Genomic DNA, 21,026 nt, shown 5'->3' with positions numbered 1-21,026 from the left:
ATAAGACCAGGGAACTTGTAAGTAGCAGTGATCCCTCAGGAAGTATCGGTATCACTAATGATTGTTATTATGTATTGCAGAATGGTGGTACTTCAATCGAGGCCGATAGATGGCGGTTCAGGAGAGGGGTCAGGTTCGGGATCAGGTTCCGAGCCGGTAGATGAGGGACTACGCAAGTTCATCGCGTCAGAGATCACCAAGGGTATCCTTGAGTCGACTCCCATTATCTTTGGGTCGATCAAGGAAGGGATCATCGAGTTGATGGAGGATCGCCTCAGGGCGTTCAGGAGTGACATGGCATCTGGCCAGTCGGGATCTCGCACGCTGTCCTTTAAGGACTTCAGGAGCAGTGGTGCGCCGGATTTCCACGGGGTGAAAGACCCCATTGCTGCCAGGCGATGGATTGCGGACATCGAGTCTGCACAATTGACTAGCTTCTGCCCCGAGGGGTCCAAGGTGAGGTATGCAGCAGGATGTTTACGAGACCGAGCTCGAGATTGGTGGGAGTCAGTGGGTGACTCGTTGGGAGCCTCGGCTATCGAGGCTATGACCTGGTCGGACTTTGTGACCAGGTTCAGGGCAGAGTTTGCGCCGGCTGTCGAGCTTCGGCAGCTGGCCGGGGAGTTTCTGGACATGAGATAGATGACGGAGACTGTGGCGGAGATCACCGCCAAGTTCCGGGAGAGGGCACTGTTGGTGCCCCAGTATGCGGGCGATGAGGACATGAGGAGGACCCGCTATCATGACATGCTCCGGGCTGATATCCGGGAGCACATTAGTTTTTCAGCTTGCCCCACCTTGGACTCCATGATTGCTAGGGCGAGGGAGAGGGAGATAGATTTGGAGCACATCCGGAAACGGAAGGCAGAAGAGGGTCAGTCAGGAGGGGCTTCGAGGAAGAAGCCCAAGGGATCAGATGCGGGGCCGAAAGGCCAACAGGGAGGGGGACGCTGCAGGAAATGCGGCAAGACTCACGAGGGGGCGTGCAGGTTGGGATCATCAGGCTGCTACAAGCGCGGAAAGTCTGGGCACTATAGCAGGGATTGCACTGCTCCAGCAGCAATTATTCAGACGTCTGAGTTGCTGTGTTTCCACTACAACCAGAGGGGCCACAAGAAGGCCAATTGCCCCCAGTTGACAGTTTCAGCGCCAGCTCCAGCGACCCTGCGGATCACAGATGGCCGACAGGGCAGGGCAGAGGCTCCAGTGGTGAGGAGCCGAGCATTTCAGCTGACCGCCGAGGAGGCACGCGCCGCACCCGATGTGGTGACGGGTATGATTCTTTCCCTCTATTTTATTTTTATGATGATATGATATTGATATGTGCTCTGTATGTATATGTATGAATTAGGATCGTTCCATGTGAACGGCATCCCAGTACAGGTGTTGTTCGACTCGGGTGCATCCCGATCATTTGTTTCCCTTGCGCTTAGCAAGAAGTTTCATGAGTCTTCGGGCGAGTTAGATTGCCCTTTAGAGGTAGAGATTGTTGATGATCGATCGGTGCGAGCATCGATGGTGTTTCGAGATTGCGTATTGCGTGTGTTTGAGGAGCGCTACTTGGTAGACTTGGTTCCCATTCCGTTGCGTGGGAACAAGGTGATTATAGGCATGGATTGGTTGAGCCCCAATGGGGCGGTGATAGATTGCGCACAGCAGCTAGTGTGAGTCAGGACCCCAGGTGGGGGAGAGTTAGTGATTCATGGCGAAAGGCCACAGTGTGGACCTACAGTCTGTTCGGCAGCGAGGGCTAGACGATACCTTCAGCAGGGATGCGCAGGATATGTCGCGTACGTGATGGATACCCGGGAGGCGGGTAAGGCGACGGTGAGTGAGGTTCCGGTGGTGCGAGATTTCGCAGATGTTTTTCCAGAGGAGCTTCTTGGGATACCTCCGGAGCAACAGGTTGAGTTTAGGATTGACCTCGTTCCTGGTGCGGCTCCGATAGCCAACGCACCGTATCGGTTGGCTCCTCCTGAGATGCAGGAGTTGTCTACACAGCTGCAGGAGCTGTTAGACAAGGGATTCATTCGACCGAGTAGTTCACCCTGGGGAGCCCCGATTTTGTTCGTGAAGAAGAAGGACGGGTCGCATCGGATGTGTATAGATTACCGAGAGCTGAACAAGGTAACGGTGAAGAACCGTTACCCACTCCCGAGGATTGATGACCTCTTTGACCAGCTTCAGGGAGCATCTTGGTTCTCCAAGATTGATTTGCGTTCGGGTTATCATCAGATGAGGGTCAGGGAGGAGGATACACAGAAGACCACGTTTCGGACGCGCTATGGCCATTATGAGTTCGTGGTGATGCCGTTTGGGCTCACCAATGCTCCTGTCGCGTTCATGGACCTCATGAACCGCGCATGTAGACCGATGCTGGATCGGTTTGTGATAGTCTTTATCGATGACATCTTGGTTTATTCCAAGACACAGGAAGAGCATAAGGAGCATCTGAGAGAGGTATTGGAGACCCTAAGGAGGGAGAGCTTGTATGCCAAGTTCTCCAAGTGTGAGTTTTGGTTGCGCGAGGTGCAATTTCTCGGACACCTTGTCAACCAGAACGGGATTATGGTCGATCCGGCCAAGGTCGAGGCCGTGATGAGATGGGAGGTTCCGAAGTCTCCATCTGAGATTCGGAGTTTCCTAGGATTGGCAGGCTATTATCGGAGATTCATTCAGGACTTCTCCAAGATAGTCGTACCCCTGACGTGGCTGACGAAGAAAGCTGTAGTCTTTCGGTAGGGACCCGAGCAGCAGGCGGCGTTTGAGACGCTGAGACGGAGATTGTGCGAGGCGCCAATCTTAGCCCTGCCAGAGGGCGTAGAGGATTTTATGGTATACTGTGACGTGTCCATTTCAGGGCTGGGCGCGGTACTGATGCAGAGGGGGCATGTCATTGCTTACGCTTCGAGGCAGCTCAAGCCTCACGAGGCGAACTACCCGACGCATGATTTGGAGTTGGGGGCGGTGGTTTTTTCCCTCAAGATTTAGCGGCGTTACCTCTACGGGGTTCGATGTACCATCTACACGAACCACAAGAGTTTGAGGTACCTCATGGATAAGCCGAATCTGAACATGAGGCAGCGTCGGTGGTTGGACGTGGTGAAGGATTATGATTGTGAGATCCTTTACCACCCGGGGAAGGCCAACGTGGTGGCCGATGCGCTTAGCCGCAAGGCGGCGCTGATCAGGGATGTTTGCATGAAGATGACCATAGTGACTCCCCTGTTGGAGCAAATTCGGGAGGCTCAACAGGAGGCTATCAAGGAGGAACATCGGAAGAGCGAGCGTGTGGTGGGCCAGGTTTCCTCCTTCGATTATGATAGCCGAGGACTATTGACACTACACTGTAGGGTGTGGGTGTCGTATCACGGAGGTGTGCGCCAGATCTTGATGGAGGAGGCGCACAAGTCCCGATTCTCTATTCATCCCGGGGCGACGAAGATGTATAGGGATCTTCGTCCAGATTATTGGTGGCCCTGCATGAAGCGGGATGTGGCATGGTACGTTGAGCGGTGCTTGACCTGCAGGAAGGTCAAGGCCGAACATCAGAGACCGCATGGCAAGATGTAGCCGTTGGATATTCCACTGTGGAAATGGGAAGATATCACGATGGATTTTATCACGAAGCTTCCCAGGACTGCGCATGGAGTAGATTCGATTTGGTTCATCGTGGATCGATTGACCAAGAGTGCCCACTTTATCCCGATTCAGGAGAGCATATCGGCCGAGAAATTGGCCGACATCTATATCAGGGAGATCGTGGCGCGGTACGGGGTGCCAGTATCGGTTATCTCGGACAGGGATGTGCGTTTTACTTCTAGGTTTTGGAAGAGATTTCATGACGAGTTGGGCACTCGTTTACATTTTAGCACCGCCTTTCACCCGCAGACGGATGGTCAGAGCGAGCGGACCATCCAAACTTTGGAGGATATATTGCGGGCATGCGTGTTGGATTTCGGTGGTAGCTGGGATACCTATCTTCCCTTGGCCGAGTTCTCTTACAACAACAACTACCACGCTAGTATTGACCGTCCCCCATTTGAGATGTTGTACGGTCGGAGGTGCAGGACCCCGATATGCTGGGGTAAAGTTGGCCAGAGAGTCATGGGGAGCACCGAAGTGGTGCTCAAGACGACCGAGAGGATCCAGCAGGTTCGGAGCAGGCTTCAGACTGCTCAGAGTCGGCAGAAAAGTTACGCCGACAAGCGTCGATCCGACTTGGAATTCCAAGTCGGGGATATGGTTCTCCTAAAGGTGTCGCCTTGGAAAGGCGTCATTCGATTCAGGAAGCGAGGCAAGTTGGGACCGAGATTCATCGGACCGTTCCGAGTTGTGGCCCGGGTGGGCAAGGTGGCATATAGGCTAGATCTGCCAGTCGAGCTCAGCCAGATCCACAACACTTTCCATGTTTCTCAGCTGCGGAAGTGCCTAGTGGACGATTCGGCAGTAGTGCCGTTAGAGGATATTCAAGTTGATGACAGCCTGAATTACATTGAGCGCCCAGTCGCAATCCTCGACAGGAAGTCGAAGGATTTGAGGAACAAGAGAGTGGAGCTCGTAAAGGTGCAATGGCAACACCGCAAGGGTTCGGAATGGACTTGGGAGCCGGTGGATGAGATGATGGAGCATTATCCCGAGCTGTTTCAGGATCGAGCAGCAGACTTCGAGGACGAAGTCTAAAATAAGTGGGGGGGATTTGTAGCACCTGGTTCCTAGTACGTAAATCTTATTTGAGTATTTTCCATTTTTAGCCTTGGACTTGGCGAGTCATAGGTCCGACTCGCCGAGTAGAGACGGGACCCGGGACATGTTTAAGTTGGTGACTCGGCGAGTCCATATTCCGGACTCGGCGAGTCACCGCTGTTGGATGAAACCCTAAGTTTCAGGGGTTTGCACCCTATTTAAGCCTCATGTCCGCCCCAAGCCAGCCCCCATTCACCCTCAGAGCTCCCAACCCTCGTTCAAAGCTTATTTCCTTGAGAGTTTGAAGCATTAGTGTGTGTTCTTGAAGGTTTTGAGAAGGAAGTGGAGTAGATCAAGAGGAAGGGAAGGAAGCCAAGCATCTTAGTGTTCTCTCAGTGATTCCTTTGAGGTATAACCCAGATATGTCTGACAATATATGTATGTTATAAGATTATATGGTATGTGGTACAGTGGGGGAACTCATTAAGCTTCGTGCTTACGGTTTTCAGTTTTGGTTTTCAGGTACCTCTTCTTCGAAGGGGAAGGAGCTGGCGCGGTAGCGGCATATCACACACACTCTCGTTTCCGCAGTTATGAGTTTATTCTGGGATTGATACTCTGATATTTTGGTTGTTCAAATGTTGTGGATTTCAAATTTGGTTTTCGATGTGAAATGGTTTAATTAAACAATGTTTTACTTATTAATGTTTTCTAAGTAATGTTTTAAAAACGAAATTTTTGGACGTGAAAATTGGGTCGTTACAATACAACTTTTTTTTTAAATTATGTATAAAACATGTATATTTTTATCTACTAATATGTTGGGTAGAACATGGGTAGACAGTTGGTGTGCAATGAAATAAATTGATGAGTGGCCTCGTTGTTGGTGTTATTCTAGTCATTCAGCAGAGTATGGATGACAACCACAGACTCTTTCTAGATAGTCCTGTGGAACACTAGCAGGCTCATAACCTGTAGGTGTTGTGAACGATATGTTCACCGGTGTACTCTATCCCCCACATGGTTGCCTTTAAGACACTTATTGTCGAGGAAGCCCCTCTGCAGTAATATCCGTCCCGATGAAAATCCTAGGTTAGGTCCCTTGAGATAGATGTTATTTTAGGGACGTAAAGTGAGGATAACGAGAATGGGTAATCGGGTTATTGTTGATTGTTGAATTAAATATAATTATTTATTGTGGGTTGAAAACCCTATATGCTCACCAGTCCCAAGCCTGACCCACTCAGTTTATTTGTATTACAGGAACTGGCGCAAGGGCATAAGATGGATGAATCATCAAGTTGTTTTGATTACAAGTCTATATATGTATTTATTTGTTGAATGACTTGTAATGTTATCATTTATGCTTTATGGTCTGTATCGGAACATCACATCCCGATTTTTGATTATGAAATGAAATTATATTTCTTTATGAAATATTTTGATAAAAATCTATTTTATCATGTTTTGTTTTTGGGAACAAATTTCGTACCTCTTTTAAAATCAAAAGGATTTACTCTGAAAATGTTAAAAAAGCATAAATGAAACCAGTCTTTTCTGGTCGAGATTTTGGGGATGTCACACGTAAAGTTTTCAACTTTACGTCCATGCACGCTAAAAAGAATCTCTAGGGCTCAAGAAGGGCCGAATAAAGCACTTCATGCATGAATGAGACCTAGAACCTAGTAGAGCTTGCAACTTTAAGCCAAATGAGGCCACAAAATGGCTAGATCTAACATGACAATCCTTGGAACACACAACTTCTTGGACAACCCAACCATGAGTCTGAAATCAAGATAAAACCCAAAACAAGGAGATCTAAACAATAACAAAGCAAGGTATAAACTTGATACCTCCAAGAGACGGCAACAAGTGGGGAGATTCAAGATCTAAGTCTTCCCTCCTAGCTATACATCTTCAACTTCAAAGCTTCTTCAAAAGAGTACAAAAATATCAACACTCAAGGCCCTCCAAAAGCTCACACACTCACAAAGGAAGATGATACACACTATTAGGGTTTCTGGACAGAGGAGGTTGGTAAGGAGGCCAGCCAAGGGACTTAAGGCCTTTAAATAGAGTGCAAAACTCTAAAAATTAGGGTTTAATCCCCCTCCCAGCTTCGTTACCCGTTAAGATGGAGAATACCCTCCCCGTTAGGGTCGAGTACTCGCAAATACTCGAATCCGCAGGTCAAATTTACATCCTTATTCATCGGAGAAGACAATGGATGGTAGGGGCATCTAGAAAGGTGAGGGGATGTGTGTAGGGTCCATTTCATTGTTTATATATAAACATTACCATCAGGATTTACACACATGGATTTTTGAAAATAAAGATTTATCCACGTGTATGAACACATAAGCAAGGTCACTTGCTTACCTTTTCTTATTTGTTGTAATGGCATTCGTGAGATAGATTTTATCATTTTAATGGTCTAAAGCGCTCAAAAATAATTTAAGTTATTTTTTTTAAATAATACCTGAAAGTTGGTCGGACTATAATGACATTAACCCAAAAAAACAAAACACATATATAGTTATCATCGATTTGGAAGTACTAGTGGTTGTTGTCGTTCATCTAGGATCAATTTTTTTTTTTGAATGAAACCCGATGATTTGGCAACATTTGGACTTGTGTACAATGTTTGAGGGTCCAATGAAAACTCCATGCAAAACATGAGATAATTTGTATTGGCGGATTTAGCTGGTTGGTAGGTGTAGGACGTGCTACCCCTCATTTCATCCGTAGAAGTGTTAAAGTTATTAAAACATTTTTATTAATGAAACTCCTAACAAAAAAAATGCGCATCAGTAGCCCAATCAATTAGCCCATATATTACTTGTATTTTAGGGTGATATTTTTCTTTATATATTGCATTTATTTAGTTTCAGTTAAAAATAACTATAACGAATCATTAAAAACAATTGATTAATTAGCCGGTTTGTCAAATTGTCATTGATATATTTGGTACATATATTGATTGGTTGATATGGCTTAAGTAGATATGATAGTCTTCGTTATATATATATATATATATATATATATATATATATATATATATATATATATATATATATATATATATATATATATATATATATATATATATATATATATATATAAAAAAGAGTGTTTGCTACTTTTATCGTAGGTTAATGTCAATTTTTTTAAAAATATGTTTTCTGTATAACGAGTCAAATAGGTAACATAAAAGCAATAATGAAATGGAAACAAAAGAGGTATTTTTAGTGTAGGCTACCTCTTCAATTGGTCAACTATAAATAAATATAAATAATCATTAATAAACTCATCCTTATATAAATTATTCATAAGTAGTAAAATAGTCGGAACAAAAAGTGTTTGATATCAAACAACAAGACCCAATTTGTTATTTTGATGCAAAATTACTAGATTTAACTTGTTACTTAACTAGTCAATCTACACATTCAACTGTAACAGTTAAAAGATGTTTTTTCGTAATAAAATAGGTGATAGGTTTATGATCAATATAATGATTTGTAGTGTAAGAATAAAAAAGTACATATGGATGTTAAGATTGAAAAAATGATGTATCACTTTCAAAAATACCTCTTTTGTTATATCTAATGAAATCAATGAGTAAACGAAGAGGTCAACATTAAAATGTAATATATAAACTACTTTGTTATATCTAATGAAATCATATTTTTTTATCTAACTATTTTATTATATTAGGAAAATGTTTTGCTGCTACCCCTAACAAAAATTTCTGGATCCGCCCTGATAATTTCTTTAAGGAAACCGAAAAATACCACAAGAAAACTCGTGCAAATACATGATGAAAATACGGTTGAATCGTAGAACAATAACAAATCAAGGCACCATTTACTGATTTTGATTGTGTCTTGGTCGTTTTGCACGCTCCAGACTTAATAGAGAATGTAAGGAAAACGAGACTTTTCCAACCAACTTCGTTGCATTTTTAACCCATAATAGCAACCTACTCATAATTTTTTACTAATCATAACATCTAATACATTTCATTATATGCTAGCATTACAAACATCAAGCAACTTTGACACAAGTTAAACAACAATGATACCATCAAACAATCATTCATCATCCAAAAACTCCTCAGGGTCACTTCCAAAGTACATATTATCTGCATCCTCGGGCTCTCCCGTGTCCACATCATCAACCGCATCTATTTCTGCCATCTCCTTTTCTCTCTCTGCCACCAAAACCTTTGCTGCTTCAAGCCTCAAACTCACTGCCTCCCATGATACAAGCTTATCAAGGAACACTGATATATAATCCGGCCTACGGTTCTGTAAACAAATACAATTTTTAAAAACTCTTACTTATGATTTCATCAAAACAAGATTCTGAAATCATTATATGCATATGAAGTTTTACCTCAAAATCAAGGTAGTATGCATGCTGCAAGTACAGATTCGATTCAAAAAGTGAAATTAATACAAGTAGGAGTAAATGATACTGTAAAAAATAGTTTCTTTTATGAATGAAAGTGAAGATATGTTACCTCCCAGACATCTATGGCAAGGAGAGGCTGCAAATTAGAAAATGAAAGAAACCAAGTTATGCCTTTATTGAAGAACTAAATGCACAAAATAGCAAACTAATTATTATCTTTACTTTACAATTTACTCACATGGTACTCCCAAACAAGAGGATTAACTGCATTTGGGCTCTTTACCACAACAAGCTTCTTATCTTCCTCTGATGGACGTGGATTTCTAGCATTTGGTATGTCAAGTTTATGCTCTTTATCTAGAAAGATAGCACAAGGGTAGAATTGTCATTTCATGTGTGTTTCTTTTATATCTACCTTTAGGTAAAAGTAAAACAAATACTTACAAACAAGCCAAGCCCAACCAGAACCAAACTGAGTAGTGGCAGCTGATTTAAACTCATTGATTAGGCCTCCAAACGAGCCAAAATCTCTGTTTATTAATGCTAAAAGTTCTCCAGAAGGCTTTCCACCACCATTAGGTTTCATGGACTCCCAGAAGAATTCGTGGTTCCATACCTGTGCAGCGTTGTTGAAGGCTGGAAGAACATCGCCTTTGTTATATGAAGTCGATATTATGGTTTCTAATGTCATTTCATCTAGTTCAGTTCCTTCAATTTGTTTGTTCAGGTTGTCGACATAAGCTCTGTGGTGTTTTCCCCAATGATACTCCAATGTCTCTTTGCTCATATGCGGTTCTAGAGCATGCTACCATAGATGGAACAAGAAGAGAAGGTGTGAAGGTCTTGTAGTAAGAGAAGGAATATAAATGTCAGAATGTTTATTAGACGTACCAGTGAATAAGGAGGAGGTTTCAGATTAACGCTGGCTGATATTTTCCAATGAACAGATCTACTAGTACACCGTCTCTGTAACATAATTGTAGCTTCTTCAAACGATAGAAAACGAAGATAACAGAAAAGTTGCATCCTTGTTTGGAACCAATATCAGTACAAACTAAGCATAAACACACGTAAACATCTGAAAGGATTACGCGGGAATGAACATCTAATATGAAATCCCAAACATGATAGAAAACTTTCATTTAGTGGCAGAGGCATTTCGTCGAACACCATGCTTGCTTCCCCAGAAACCCCTTCTTTGAAAGCCAAGAAATTTTATCCGCGTTGAATTGTTTGATGCAGTTAGAATAACGAATTTGGAAGAAACATTCGAACAGAGATGACTGACCTGTCTCTGTGGCCCTTGTAAGCTCCGAGATAGGCCACAAAATTCTGCAATTGATTCAATTTGTATACCCATCAGAAATCAACTAAGTGTCATATATAGATAGAATTAACGGTGGCAAAACCTGGGGTGGAAAGAAATGAAGTAAGATGAGAAGCGGTTGTCGTGGCAGCCGCCATTGGCATCATCTGCAGCAGAGCTTGTAACAGGATGAGGATATTTGAGTTGGGAGTGTTTCGAGAAGGTGGGTGGGGTTTTGGAGGGTTTTTGGGTTTCAAGACATGTTAATATCCTCCAGGCTCCAGGACTTCATTTAAAACTTATTTACTACTGTATTATATTTTATAATATAAATTAATTCATTGGAACTTTTAAGTTTTAACTAAATATCTTTAAATTATATTTTATTGCATGACAGATGAGAGATGACACTTTGTTTGAAAATGGGAAAACAAAACAAGGGAAAATGACTTGATAGGGTAAGTTAATTTTTGAAATGTATATATTTAGTTTTTATTTTTTTTTTATTTTTGTAAAATAAACCCTTATATTTTATTTTTTGTAACATTGCAATCCTTGTGACCGGCTATACCCGGTATACCTGTCATATACAAATTTTCTTTTAGGGAAAAAGACTTGATAGGATAAAATATTTTTTGAATTGTACACATTTAGTCCTTATTCTTTTTTGTAAAATAAACCCTTATACTTTATTAATATGTACACATTAGGTCCTTTTCACCGGATTCTACAGGTTTTGCTGATGTGGAAGCACAAGTGGCACTAAATAGCAATTAATTAGCTTAGTCACCGGAGGTGGGTGATCCTCCAGCACCAAGAAAATGGCGGCGACCCTTCTCTTTCTCGTCTCTCTTCCTTCCAGTCGAACAGCAACGGCCAAACATCATTTACCTATTGTGTTTCTCCGATCTGTCTCTCTTTGCCTCTATCTTTGAGATATGTTGTCAGAAAAAGAAGAAAGAATCGACCAGGGGCTACCAGAGCAGCTCCTCGCCGCCAACTACCGTCTCTACTTCCTCCAGCCTCCCCCTTCGACCTTGTTGTTTTTGTCATCATTCCTCCTTGCTACCAGTGATGTGTAGGAACACACAAAGGAGTCGCCGGAGATCGGGGTTCTCCCTCTTTTTCATGATGAATAAAAGTTGGAAAAATCTCGTTGTGGATATGTGGATGCCACATGGGTATTTCATTTCAAAAAATTAAAGAAAGAGAAAATGACTTGATAGAGTAAGATACTTTTTGAAATGTATACATTTAATCCTTATTCTTTTTTTTTGTAAAATAAACCCTTCCACGTCAGCAAAACCTGTAGAATCCGGTGAAAATGACCTAATGTGTACATATTAATAAAGTATAAGGGTTTATTTTACAAAAAGAAAAGAATAAGGACTAAATATATACATTTCAAAAAGTATCTTACCCTACCAATTCATTATCCCTAAAATAAGAGGTCCTAGATAGTACATACAAAATTTCTACATGATATCTAGATGTTACCAAAAACAGCCACTAACACAAGAAAGTCAATCCCAAACAACCAAAATGAAACTAAATTAGTAACAAAATCTTTTTTCTTCGTAAATCTTCACAACATGAATGATTAGCAGTGGTTTAAGGGTTCTGCCATTGATCAGATCTTGCAATGTGCAAATTACATAATATAAAATAAAAACTATAAAGTTTATTATTTTAAAATAAAATACATAAAATTAAATTAAAACCTAAGAAATAAAATAATAAACATGTTATGTATTCCACTTGACGTCCTTTCTCACATCCCATGACAATTATATGGTGGAAAATTTCCTATTTTCTTAGACGGAAATTTTGAAAAGTAATATTTAAAACCATTGGATCATTTTCACCATTTGGTGAATCCTGTTTCATTTTATTAAACAAAAGCGACAAACTTCATTTACCATTTTGTTCGTGATCCTTCATTTTGTGTAGATTGTATCTTTGATTCAGTAGTGGCCTCAGTTCATTTTGTTGAGGAAAAGTTCGATGAGTTTGCTCCAAAAAGATGACTCATTTTCGTTGATGTCGACCATTTGGTCCTCCGATACATCAACTCATACACAAGCCAAAGTCACCTCTTCTATTGGGGTCCAATGTACAAAATTGAGGTATTCCCTTTGCTAGTGGAATCTGGGTGATCTTTTGAAGAACACATTTTGCAAAGATAAAATTGAGAGAGATAAGATGGATTTTGAAGGTTTGAAAGAAGTAAGATGAATATTGAAGGTTTGAGAGTTGTAAGAAATGAAGGTAGTTTTTGATATTTATTTTGGTTGAAAAATTGTATATAAAAAATTGAATTTTTGGTTAAAAACGAATATTTTTTTGAGTTTGACACACTCTTCTCTACAAGTCGTTACCAAATAGGGGTTGTCGAACTCGACATGTCGAGTTGGAGGGACGGTGTATGCCGAGTTGACTCAACAAATGTAAATCCCACTTCCCACAACCTAATGACATGTATAAATCACTATGAAGTGAATATTCTATACGGACATGTTCACACACATTTTTAGGAGCTTCTAGCTTAATAATAATAATAATAATAATAATAATAATAATAATAATAATAATAATAAAGCTTTGTTCAACAACATAAGCTTTTAGTTTTTCGTTAAACAAAAATCTTCAAATCTAAAAGCTACTTCAATTAGTGTTTAACAAAAAAACTCTTTTAGATTTTAATAAATTGACCTAAATACACTTTAAAATAAATAAATCATGCTCATACTTTTGATAATTATTTTATATGATTAAATATAAATATAGTTTAACAATTATGATGTCTTTATTTGAAACAAAATATATCTTATACGATTAAATATAAATATATTTTAACAATTATGATATCTTTATTTGAAACAACCTTATGAACAATTATATTAACCAATAAACCAAAATTAATATCATAAAAATATTGCTTTGTTTAGTACACTTAAACACTTCTAATATGTTAAAATATTTGGTTTGAGTTCTTAGAAAAATTGAAAAGTCTTATTTACTTTATTTGACTAAAATTCATCATTTATCAATATGTCTAAAAAAATTATCAATTAAGAAGCTTAAACGATACATTTGGTATTAAAATTTGGATGATTTTTAACTTTTGATAATTATAGTTTAGAAAAAATAAATTATAATCATTATATTCCAATTTTAGTTATATCCATATTCACTTTTATATCATAAACTTTCCGTTACTTGTGTAATTACTGTGTCAAATACTCCATACAAATAAAAAAATACATCTTCTAGTCTCTAGCTACCAATAGCTACCAATATTTCAACTATTTTTGCTGGACAATCCCAAATAGTAAGAGTGATCTAGCAAATATACATTTTACGACTAGTTAGTTTTAATCGATATTAACAAATTATATTAATTCTCAATAAGATACTATTATGTTAACACCGTTGCTCACTTTGAAAACGTACACCCCGCTAAATATATTCTAGAAAAAAACTAAATAAAATACAATTCGACCTAAAAATCTTGACATGTGATATTAAAACATATATATAACTCCCTCTTTAAGGATTAATAATGGCCATCTCATTTTTACATTAATTTATTCAGAGGTGGAGAGAAATAATAGTAAGAAATATTAAGGTGCGATCAAGAATCGAGGAGGGGAAAGGAAATTACATAACTCAATTCACCATAAACCTTCTCGAAATTCATTTCTTGCATCATCTTTCAGATATCCCCCCTATATCTCTCTCTCTATATACATTAATAACAAGCATAGAACACGACATTGGATTGCCTAAACATAAGGAACGATATATATCGAGAAAAAAGGGGGGAAATGGTAAGATATTTGTTTCTGATTATTCTCAACATAATCTTAATCATTCTTCCTTCAACCATTTCGGACGATAGTATACCAATCCCACAAGAACGATCCCAAGTAAAGAAATGGTTCAAAGAAAACGTAAAACCTTTACAAGCCCGAAAAGCAACCCTTGATCCTGACTTAGTGGCTGCAGAAAAAAAACCAAGGATCATAAGAGTCATGAAGAAAGGTGGTGGTGATTTCACAACAATTTGTGATGCTGTAAAAACCATCCCATTAAAGAATACAAAAAGGGTTATTGTGTTCATCGGACCAGGAGAATATGTTGAGAAGATAAAAATGGAGAGGGAAATGAAGTTTGTTACTTTAATGGGAGATCCTGACAACATGCCTACCTTGATTTTCAATGGAAATGCCGCAACTTATACCACGGTTGAAAGCGGGACATTAACCGTCGATGGTGATTATTTTGTCGCGGCCAATTTGCATATTAAGGTCCGTAAAACAATTTTACATCTTTTTTTTCTTCAAGAAAATGCATGTCCTTGCATAACTGTGTAACACTGGTAATGAGATAAGAATCCACAAGAAATGTCATAGGTTCAAGCCTGGATATGATAGAAATTAATTCCACACCTTTTAAACGTGTAGAATTCAAGCCCGAGACCAAATGGAAAAATGAAAGGAAGCCAAGCGGCTGCAATGAGGATTGGAGGGGACATGGCGGCGTTCTACAACGTAAGATTTTATGGGTTTCAAGATACTTTATGCGATGATCGTGGCCGCCATTTCTTCAAAGATTGTTACATCGAAGGAACAGCTGATTTCATCTTTGGTAATGCAAGATCTATCTATCTGGTAAGTGAACACGGTTGTGAAGAATCTTTTAATGTTGGTAGTATTGTATTCGATTTTTTTTGTTGTTGTGTTACTTGTAGAACACGGAAGTATATTGCATTCCAGGAGAATTACAGTCGTGGATAACAGCACAAGCACGGGAAATGGATGAAACAGACACGGGATATGTGTTTGTGCATTGCCCGGTGACCGGATTAGGGCAAGGTTGGTACTTAGGAAGAGCATGGAAGGGGTTTTCAAGGGTGGTGTTTGCTTACTCGAAATTAGGTCCTATCGTCGATCCTAAAGGGTGGAGCTCTAATAATAAACCTTTACCTGACAAGTAAGTTAATGACAAGTCATATAACAAATTATACTGTATTTGACATGTATTAAACTAAAACCGATGTTAGTAGAACAAAAACTAATTTGTCTCGTCCAAAAAGGTGGGACAAAGCCTAACTTTTTATTTTTTTCAAAAATAACCCTAAAAAACTTATCTCTTGTGTAAACAAATTATGGTTTGATTGAAACATGTTGTAGGAACCTGTATTTTGCGGAATATAAGAACAAAGGAAAAGGTTCGGATATGATAGGAAGAGAGCGATTTGTGAAGAAGCTTACAGACGCAGAAGCTAAGCGGTTTATCAGCCTTTCGTACATTGGAGGCAGCAAGTGGCTTCTTCCACCTCCAAAACCTAACAAGTTTAGGCCCAAAAGAAAATTGCAAGTCTTCAATAGTTAGAAGGGAGAGTAAACATGTATTATATTGGTTTATATTTTCAAGCAAATTTAAGACTAAATTGTTAAAACCTCGTTACTTCAGATTTCTATTCCATTTATATAATTTCAAATCCAAAGATAAGCCACAACACTTTCACTACTAAAAAAGGTTTAAGTTCCATTCTTTGGACTATGATGAGTATGAAAGGAAGTTAAAAAAAAAAAGTGCATACAACAAACATAATTCTTAAAAGATAAAGCTACAAGAATGTTGGGAAATGGTACATAATCATACATGTTCTAAAAGACTAAGTGGGACCCTGTATGAGCATTGACTCGTTTGACCACTTGTTTACTTAAATCTCAATATGGTCGGTATCTCATTGGCCTTCTTGCCCTTGGAATCCTTCTGCAAAAAAAAAAAAAAAAAATGAAAATGTTAGGCTTCTGCTATTATTTTGATATGTTAAAAAATCAAATCATATACCCATACCCATATGGAGAGTACATTGGTGGGCCAGGCATGAAAGGCCTCCGGGAATTGAATCCAAGATAAGGATTGGAACGCCTGCCTCTGAATTGTTTCATTCCAGGGACATTTGTTCTTTTAGCAGCAACCTGAATGAAAACAGTTTGTAACATGAAAATTTGATGAGGCCATTTTGGTAATTTTGCAAAATGGAAGAAAGGAATAAAGTTTTAGGATTAAGACCTTGAGTTGACGACCATGTAATTCTGATTCATTTAAAAGGAGAGCATTTGGAATAGCTTCAAGCTCCACAAACTCAACATATGCAAAACCTTTTGGTTGACCAAATTTGTCTGTTAATATTGTCACCCTGTTCACTGTTCCACATGATTGAAAATGCTGCTGAACTTCCTCAGGTGTACATGCATAATCCACCTGAAATTCAGATTATAAGCAACTTTAATCATATCAAAATATATTTTTGTTTCACTAGAATGGAATAAGGTGAAAGATAAAAGAACCTCACATTACCAACATATATAGAACGCGCATCTGCTTCCTCTTTTTCAGCCTGAGTTGCAGAAGCACCCGAAGAATCATCTAATCATGGCCATAATCAAAACAAAAGCAAATTTTAATACACAGACTTAAATTCCCAGCCAATAACTTGGAGATGATGTCACTAATGAAGGTAACAAGTCTTGTAATCTCATAACAACAAATATTATATAATCTTCCAAAGTATTCAATGTTGTTTAATAGAACCTTAACCTTAACCTTAACCTTTCTAAGGTCTTAAAAATCTTAAGCTAGGGTTATGTTTCATCTTATTACACAATATGCACTCACCTTATTTGATGCAGTTTATGTCTACCTAAAGTTGGATTGATGTATGATGTATCCATGAACAAATGGAACAGATGCTGAATAATGAAAACAATTCCGAATATAGAGCATACTGAAAGCAGGATAAGCCAAAAATAGTCAGATTAGAACAAAAACCTTGAACGGAGCCCATCTCCTTCTCAACTTTTGCCTGCATTTCCCGAAGAGCGCCAGCTTCTTCTTCAATCTCCTTCAGTCTCTTCTTCATATCCTCTAAATCCTAAATTCACAAACAAAAGAGATACAGAAAGAAATTTCGAAATTAAATTAGGGCTTGAAGTCACTTCACACGAACGCATAATTATTAAATCCCCAAACCATAAGTATCAAAACGTCGACATTGGAGGTAACAGAAATATTAACCTTCGAGTTGTTGTTTTCATCTCCTTCCGTTTCGTTCCTCGACATCTCAACATCGGCGTCCATTTCTCCTTCATCTGGTATATCTCCGCCGTACACTTCGTGTTCCTGATCTTGGTCTTGCTCCGCCATGTGATCCATAGCTCTAACCTCCGATCTGTCTCTGCACAAACACGAAGTGCTTCGACTTAGGGGTTGTATTGAGAGGTGAGAGTTTGTGACCGATGATGGCGAAACCAGATGACGATGATGAAGGCTAACACTGTTATTTGTTTCATCCCTGGGGGTAGTTTTTGAATATTTGTACAAACTTGGGCTGGATTACTTATCGACCTTATTATATATATTGGGCCAAGCCCAATTCACACGAACAAAAATCTTCTTCACTCTCGACACACGGTGAACAAACGACGCTGATCGGTAGTGGATTCTCCGGCGGTGACTACTCCCTCGGACGGTGACTGGCGTTTACTCGCTCTTGAAGTAGCAAGTACCTCCCTTACTCTGAATCTGGAAATCGCTATTTTTCTATTAGCTCATTTTTTGTTGAATTCATTTGTGACTTGAATTCGAAGAACGATTTTCAGTTGTTTTGAGTTTGCTTTCTGTTGTTTAAGATCAAATGTACAGTTAAATGCTGAAACTCTCAATTCCGACTTAGAGCCCTATAATAAAATCGTGAATTGTGATATGATTAGGAAATTGAAATTGCGAGTTACGATTAGGGTTCGCTAGCCACATTAAACTTTATGATAAGTATTTCAACTGGAATAATTGGGGAATAATTTGTAAGATAAATTCGACCTAATAAATCGAAATGTGGCTCAATTTTCTGGAGCAAAGGGGTATACCATTAACGTTTCCCTTTTCTACTTACCTTGCTGATTATCCAGAGGCGTGAGTCTTGAAATCTTCCATCGGAGGTCGGCAACTCCATGGCTTCAAGTCATGAAGATGATGACTCCTCAAATACCCACAGCTCGTAAGCTTTTATATGTCATATTTAATACAGATTATAATTATTGCATGATACAACCATTTTTCTGACCTAAATCATGTTCCAGGCCCAAGAAAGTATACCAAGATCCAGATGATGGGCGTCAAAGATTTTTACTTGAACTGGAATTCATACAATGCCTTGCGAATCCAACTTATATTCACTGTAAGTTTAATTCAAAATGTTAGAATCGTTTCCATGAAAGATGTTAACTTTTTGCAAATTCTGATACAGATTTGGCTCAGAATCGTTATTTTGAAGATGAAGCTTTCATTGGCTACTTGAAATACCTTCAATACTGGCAACGACCAGAGTACATAAAATACATAATGTAAACCAAGAGCCTAAGAATCTTGTTTTCTTTACTCTTTATAAAATTCTGCTTATGTTTTGGAGGATACCAATTTACAGGTATCCACATTGTCTTTACTTTCTAGAACTTCTACAAAATGCAAGTTTCCGCAATGCAATGGCACATCCAGCCAATAAGGAGTTGACACATAGGCAGCAGTTTTACTTTTGGAAGAACTACAGGAATAATCGGTTGAAACATATCTTACCAAGGCCCCTTCCGGAAACTACTGCACCACCACCATCCAATGCAGTTCCACCACCTCCAACCACCACCATTGCTGCTGCTTCTTCTGGTGGTCCTGTGGCTGTGCCGCCAGTACTCTCGCCTATGCAGTATGGTGTACCTTCTGGTCCACCTCTAAAAAGTGACCCTAGGAGTGGGATTGATAGAAGAAAGAGAAAGTAAAATCTTTTTATTGTTGACAAAAACTTTTTTTTTCTTTAAATGTTATATTGTTTTTTATATGTAAGAATGTGGTAAAATGTTGATGAATGTTAAATCTTTTTGTTTTACAGGAAAGATGGATAGTTTGATTTGAGGTATTTGTGCAATACTTCATGGTTGAAAGAACATAAAACTCGAGGTTTAGTGTTTCCTTTTGTAGTGTTGTCTAAGTTCTATATTTTACTATTGGCAATGAGAGCTTGATATTTTGTTTATGTGTATTCTTTTATTAAATTCAAATATACATTTGTTTTTGTTTACATTACATAGTTAAAGAGTTGGATATATTAGAAGGATGATAATGTATCCTTTAATGATGTGTCAAATACATGTCATGAAGAAAACTTTCTGATTAAACTAATTAACAAGTTAACTGATGATGCGAGTGGAATGTTCTTTCTTCGTTGTGTGTTACAAGTAATGGGGTAGGGGCTAGGGGTGCATGGACTTTTCAGGTCAAATACTTATTTATTTTTTGTTTATTGAAAAAGAGAACAAATCCTCACTATTTTTAAATAAGGCTATGGGGTAAGGTTGTCAAGATCATGAATTAATGTATGATCGTTTTTGGTTTACATGATCGGGATCGGAATCCTAAGATCTCATTAAAAACTTAATTTTAACTTATAAGTTTAAAACATGAAAAATATCTTCAATGTTCAGTATTCTGTTAAAAACCTATAAAAACTTCTAAACATTAGTCACAACAAAAAAACGTAAATGCTAAATTGGTAAAGGGTAAAAGTCGTAAAGCGGTAAATTCAAGTTTTTATAACTTTTTTGAACTTTTTGAATTTTAAAATTAAAAAAAAATTAAGAGATGGTGGGATCAGATCCTGATCCATCGATTTTACTTGCGATCCTATTCGTTTTTAATACCCAAAATTATAGGATCGTTATTTCGACAACCTTGCTACAAGTGGTTTCATTTTGACTATATGAGCTTATTGGGTTATTAGCATAATCTCTTAATATGACAATAATTCAAGATTTTTTTACTTTAATTTTAATGGGTTAAATCGAATAAAAACTGCTTATTGTATAAAGACTCGAACCATTTACCTATGTCCCTTCTAATAAAGAAAAAATACATTTTATATACAACAATTTAGTTAGAGACAAATGTCATTTTAAGTCACTTTCCTAAGACAAATGTCATTTTCATCTTCATTCTTCTTCTTGTCATTTTCATCTTCATTCTTCTTCAATGGACAATTACATGAATCATGATGACCAATCTGACCACAAACATAACATCTCCTAGGAGGTATATAAGATGAAGACGATAATACTCTAACAAAATACACTTAATACGATATATTATGATTTGCATGAATTAAATGATTGGATATGATCCTACATTAATAAACTTACAAATAGGCTAGTATACCCTTTGACATTAATCAATCAAACCTAATGAACGGTTATCTATTGATCTAATGGACTAAAATAGTTCTTATATTTAGATGAATATATATATATATATATATATATATATATATATATATATATATATATAAATAAGTGAGAGAGAGAGAGAGAAAGATATTCAAATAGGAAAATCTTAAAAGGTTAGGAATTTTTATTATGTTTTGTCAATTATAATTATGTGAGACAATAGAACGTGTGTAAGCAAGAATGTCTAGTCATTCTATTATTTGTATTCATATGTGTTGTACTAGACTCTCGAAGAGTCTTCCCTGTTTATAAATAGGGGTGTTGCCCATTATGAATAA

General features: G+C 38.4%; 4 protein-coding genes across 4 annotated transcripts; 2 read left to right on the top strand and 2 right to left on the bottom strand.

Moving 5' to 3' along the window:
* Nucleotides 1–8,531: 8,531 nt before the first annotated feature.
* LOC145065604 (superoxide dismutase [Fe], chloroplastic-like) lies at nt 8,532–10,676 on the bottom strand. Its single transcript, XM_079012632.1, has 8 exons — nt 10,509–10,676; nt 10,388–10,431; nt 9,991–10,065; nt 9,544–9,904; nt 9,338–9,456; nt 9,209–9,235; nt 9,082–9,105; nt 8,532–8,993 (listed from the first exon to the last, which is right to left on the bottom strand). The coding sequence occupies exons 1-8, from the start codon at nt 10,570–10,572 to the stop codon at nt 8,778–8,780; spliced, it is 930 nt and encodes a 309-aa protein (XP_078868758.1). The 5' UTR covers nt 10,573–10,676; the 3' UTR covers nt 8,532–8,777.
* A 3,390-nt stretch (nt 10,677–14,066) lies between these two features.
* LOC145065857 (pectinesterase 1-like) lies at nt 14,067–15,935 on the top strand. Its single transcript, XM_079012958.1, has 4 exons — nt 14,067–14,715; nt 14,872–15,078; nt 15,159–15,400; nt 15,601–15,935. The coding sequence occupies exons 1-4, from the start codon at nt 14,233–14,235 to the stop codon at nt 15,800–15,802; spliced, it is 1,134 nt and encodes a 377-aa protein (XP_078869084.1). The 5' UTR covers nt 14,067–14,232; the 3' UTR covers nt 15,803–15,935.
* A 3-nt stretch (nt 15,936–15,938) lies between these two features.
* Nucleotides 15,939–17,635, bottom strand: LOC145065858 (polyadenylate-binding protein 2-like). The gene is made up of 6 exons (XM_079012959.1): nt 17,498–17,635; nt 17,252–17,354; nt 16,776–16,849; nt 16,493–16,684; nt 16,274–16,398; nt 15,939–16,189 (listed from the first exon to the last, which is right to left on the bottom strand). The coding sequence occupies exons 1-6, from the start codon at nt 17,633–17,635 to the stop codon at nt 16,144–16,146; spliced, it is 678 nt and encodes a 225-aa protein (XP_078869085.1). The 3' UTR covers nt 15,939–16,143.
* Nucleotides 17,636–17,870: 235 nt separating this feature from the next.
* On the top strand, nt 17,871–19,550 carry MED31 (SOH1 family protein). The gene is made up of 6 exons (XM_079012960.1): nt 17,871–17,984; nt 18,388–18,476; nt 18,559–18,656; nt 18,726–18,822; nt 18,903–19,247; nt 19,362–19,550. Exons 2-6 carry the CDS (start codon nt 18,430–18,432, stop codon nt 19,372–19,374), a joined length of 600 nt encoding a protein of 199 aa, XP_078869086.1. The 5' UTR covers nt 17,871–17,984; nt 18,388–18,429; the 3' UTR covers nt 19,375–19,550.
* The last annotated feature ends 1,476 nt before the right edge of the window (nt 19,551–21,026 follow it).

The sequence above is a fragment of the Lactuca serriola genome, chromosome 8 (assembly GCF_051521515.1).
Source record: "Lactuca serriola cultivar US96UC23 chromosome 8, Lser_US96UC23_V15, whole genome shotgun sequence".
NCBI classification, from domain to species: domain Eukaryota; kingdom Viridiplantae; phylum Streptophyta; class Magnoliopsida; order Asterales; family Asteraceae; genus Lactuca; species Lactuca serriola.
The sequence above is the reverse complement of the archived record's forward strand: the minus strand, read 5'-3'. Positions and strand labels throughout refer to the sequence as shown.